This window comes from Alternaria metachromatica (genome assembly GCF_023757995.1).
Source record: "Alternaria metachromatica strain BMP 0045 chromosome Unknown scaffold_2, whole genome shotgun sequence".
Classification (NCBI taxonomy): domain Eukaryota; kingdom Fungi; phylum Ascomycota; class Dothideomycetes; order Pleosporales; family Pleosporaceae; genus Alternaria; species Alternaria metachromatica.
The window spans coordinates 195188-198529 of NW_026055493.1; the positions used below are offsets into that span (position 1 = coordinate 195188).

Consider the following 3342-nt stretch of genomic DNA (forward strand, 5'->3'; position numbering starts at 1 on the left):
TCTAGCTGGCTGCTGGTGGCCGAGGCCGAGGCCGTGACAAGGTACCACCACTACGGCTTTTGCGTGTGGATAGAGCGGATACAAAGCGCTCTCGAGGAGGGAAGAACGATTGGGTGAGAACGCAGTGGCAGGTCTTTCCGCTCTTGTACCCAAAGTAGTGGCCGAGATGCAGCAACGTACCTAAAGTTTATCTTGGAGATGGAGGGATTAGGAATGAGTAGTGCAGTGATGGTGATCTTGCCGCCCCTGTATCCCTACATTAGACGGAATAGATCAAAGAAACACGACATCGGGACGGCATGATTACTATAGCAAACGTGCCTCTTCTCGACGACTCAATATGACGACTCAAACAATGATTAAAGTTGACATGCTCTTGAATTCACCATGTCGAGATAGCTACATAGATCATAAATTGTTATCCGTCTTGAACTTATCCCACGCCTCGTTCAATGTGGCAAACACAGCCGCACTAATCATCTTCTGCTCTGTGGTGGCCGATTGAGATATCTGTAACGAATAAGGTTAGCAAACCGTCATGTTGTTTTGGACATGGGAGAGGAGAGAACATACCTTGTCAGGATGCACCTTGGCAATAGCCTTCATGTAGATGATCTTGACCTTGTTCGGCATGACGAGATCACCCATGTTGACCTTCTTCCACCCTGCATCCTCCCAGAGCACTTTATCTAAACTACCCAGTAACGCACGCAGGTTATCTGACTTGGTACCCTTCCAAGCAATGAGTTTAGCATCGACTTGGTCGGTAAGGGCAAATTTCTCATCGTCTGCACGTTCAGCGGCGGCGTTGGCGGCTTTCATGCGTTTGACGGCTTCGGAGTCATTGGCGGGACCACCACCAAGATCTGACATGGCAGAGGGTCTAGGAGCAGCAGGCTTGCGGGCTGGAGGCGGGCGTTTACTAGCTGCCGGGGCGTCGTTATTCCCACTCGCGGCTTTCTCACAGCGGTTGCGACCGGAAATGGCGATTGCGCCGCCCACACCATTTTGAACGGCTTCTTTCCATACGCCATGTGCATCTGCCCACTTCTCCATGTTCTCCAATGCTTCAGCTTTTCGCATGAGAGCTTTGCCATAGAATTCCTTCATGTCTTTTTCGCCTTCCATTCCACCCGTAGCAATCTTCTCGCCTTCTCCTCTTGACACACCGATTATCGCTAAAGCTGAGTCGGCATCCGCAATTGCCGCCTTCGGATCGCCAACTTTGATGTTCGTAACGGCGCGATTACAGAGTACAATGATCGTGACGGGATGATTGCTTGGAAGAGGACTCAGTGCAGAAGAATAGGCAGCGTGTGCAGCAGAGTAATCCCCACGCTTGAATGCTTCGGAACCTCTTTGCCGGTCGGCTGAAGATGAGCTGAGTGCGGAGGGTGAAACTGGAGGTATTTGACGGGGCGGTGCTTTTGGCCTGGTTGGCGTTGGTGTAGGAGCCGGACTTCGAGCTTTCTGGGATGATGTTGCTTGGAGGAAAGGATTGTTGGATTGAGCAGGCGTTGGTTGGCGCGAAGACTGCTTTGACGGTGGCGTGGGATCTGGAGAGAAAAGATCCACTTCAGGCTGCGGCTGCGGCTGCGGTGTAGTCTTCTTCCGGCGAGCAGGGCTGACGTATGCTTGAGAGCTTTGGTCCTCTACCTCTTGCCGGGTCAATCGCGTTGCTGGTCGCTTATCCAGACTTGATGGTTGCTGTCGCTGTGAAGGCGATTGCGATGACATGCGGTCTGGGTAACCATTTCGTCCGGTTTCTTGCTCTCTTCTTTGTCGTACAGGTAGCGGTTCGCCTTGGTGGCGCATGTCGCTCGTTCGGGATGGCTTCGTAGGACGCCCACCAGCTTCCAGCATCATGGCTTCGTCTGTAGCCGACGCCTCGGCCTTTTGCTGTCGACTTGAACGAGGAGTAGCTTCCGCAGCCTGAGCGTCTCTCATCCACTTTGGCATGTTTGGATCACCCTCTTGTTGGAAATCGGCCATCGCCTTTTGTACTTGTTTGCGGCCCGTCTTCCACAGAGAATTCGCCGATTTGAACAGGTTGTTGCCAATCTCTGAAGCCATTTGGGTGACGTCTTTTTCTTGGCCTTCTTGCCTACGTTGTCCTGAACGGCTTCGCGCTTCATCTTCTTGCATCCACGCGGGCCTAGAGCCGCTTGCCCGTGGTTCTCTTGACGACTCCCGACCATTGGATCTGCTGTTCCCACGCCTCGGGCGCTCGTCTGAATCATCAGGCTCTCGACGTGATCTGTCTTGGCTCTGCGAATGCGTTTTCTGTTTCGCCTCGGCATGCGCCTGGTTTAACAGCCATCCCACAGCAGCCTGCACGTCGAGCCCAGAATCTGTGGTCGCAAGAGCGATTGCCGACCTCTCAGCTGGAAAGCCCATGTCCACAAGTTCAGCAACAGCTTTGTCATGCGCGTTCTGAGGGCCTGGAGATGTTTGTTGTCGAGATTCCTCCGCGGGTGCTGTCTGAGGCTCTTCCTTGTGCTGGAATTCGGAGACCGGCTTTCCTAACAAGCCTAGTATATCGTCGTCGGCAGCGTTGGTCGTTGGCGCTGGAGCAGGCGACGTAGACTTTTGCGCCATCTGCTTGAGACCAAACATGTCGTCATCGTCGTCGAGGAGCGCATTGCTGCTGGAGGAGGGCTGTGGTAGTGGCGTGTTGCCTCGGGAGACATTGGCGCTGTAGGCAGGTGTGCTCCTGCCACTGCTGTGGGTGGGGACGGGGAAGTGGCTTGAGCGGTCTACGGGAGCTGCTGAGTTGAATGCTGCTAGAAGATCAGCCTCGCTGGGTGAAGACACCTCAGGTCGTCTCGAAGAGGTGTCCAAGCCTGCGAAGGGCTTGTTGATAGTCTTGGATAGGCCGTGATTGGTGAACGGGTTGTTCGAAGGACGCGGGGCGCCAAATGCCGCAGGTTCTGGCGTGCTCTTCCCACTGCCCAACGTGTCCCAATGCGTCGACTCGGCAGCTCCGAAGGTTGTATCCCATTGCTTCCTCTTCTCCGCCTCTTGTCTTGCCTTCTCCTCTTGTATCTGCTTCTGTCGTTCTTGTAGCGACAAATTGTTGGCCGGTGCTTTGGACTTATTGGAGGACACGAGACCAGCGAAGCTATCGTTTGCGGGGGTCGCTGGTTTCGAGGGCACTTTGAACTGCTGCGCACCGCTGGAGCCAGCTCCTAAGCCAGATTGTTGCGCGGAGAGCGTAGAGAGGGGTGTGGATCGACCAGAGAGCTGAGGCGTGGGGCTCTGGCGGAAGGGTGGGAAGGCCGCGGGGGTGTTGGCGGGCTTTTTGGCGGGCTGCGACCAGTCGAGGCCGGCTAGGTCGTCCAT

The 3342-nt window shown here is 54.8% G+C and overlaps 1 protein-coding gene across 1 annotated transcript; it reads right to left on the minus strand.

The window, feature by feature from the left end:
* Positions 1-408: 408 nt before the first annotated feature.
* On the minus strand, positions 409-3342 carry J4E83_000876 (uncharacterized protein; the record flags this gene model as incomplete). Its single annotated transcript, XM_049327833.1, has 2 exons — positions 409-510; positions 574-3342. The coding sequence occupies 2 exons, from the start codon at positions 3340-3342 to the stop codon at positions 409-411; spliced, it is 2871 nt and encodes a 956-aa protein (XP_049192351.1).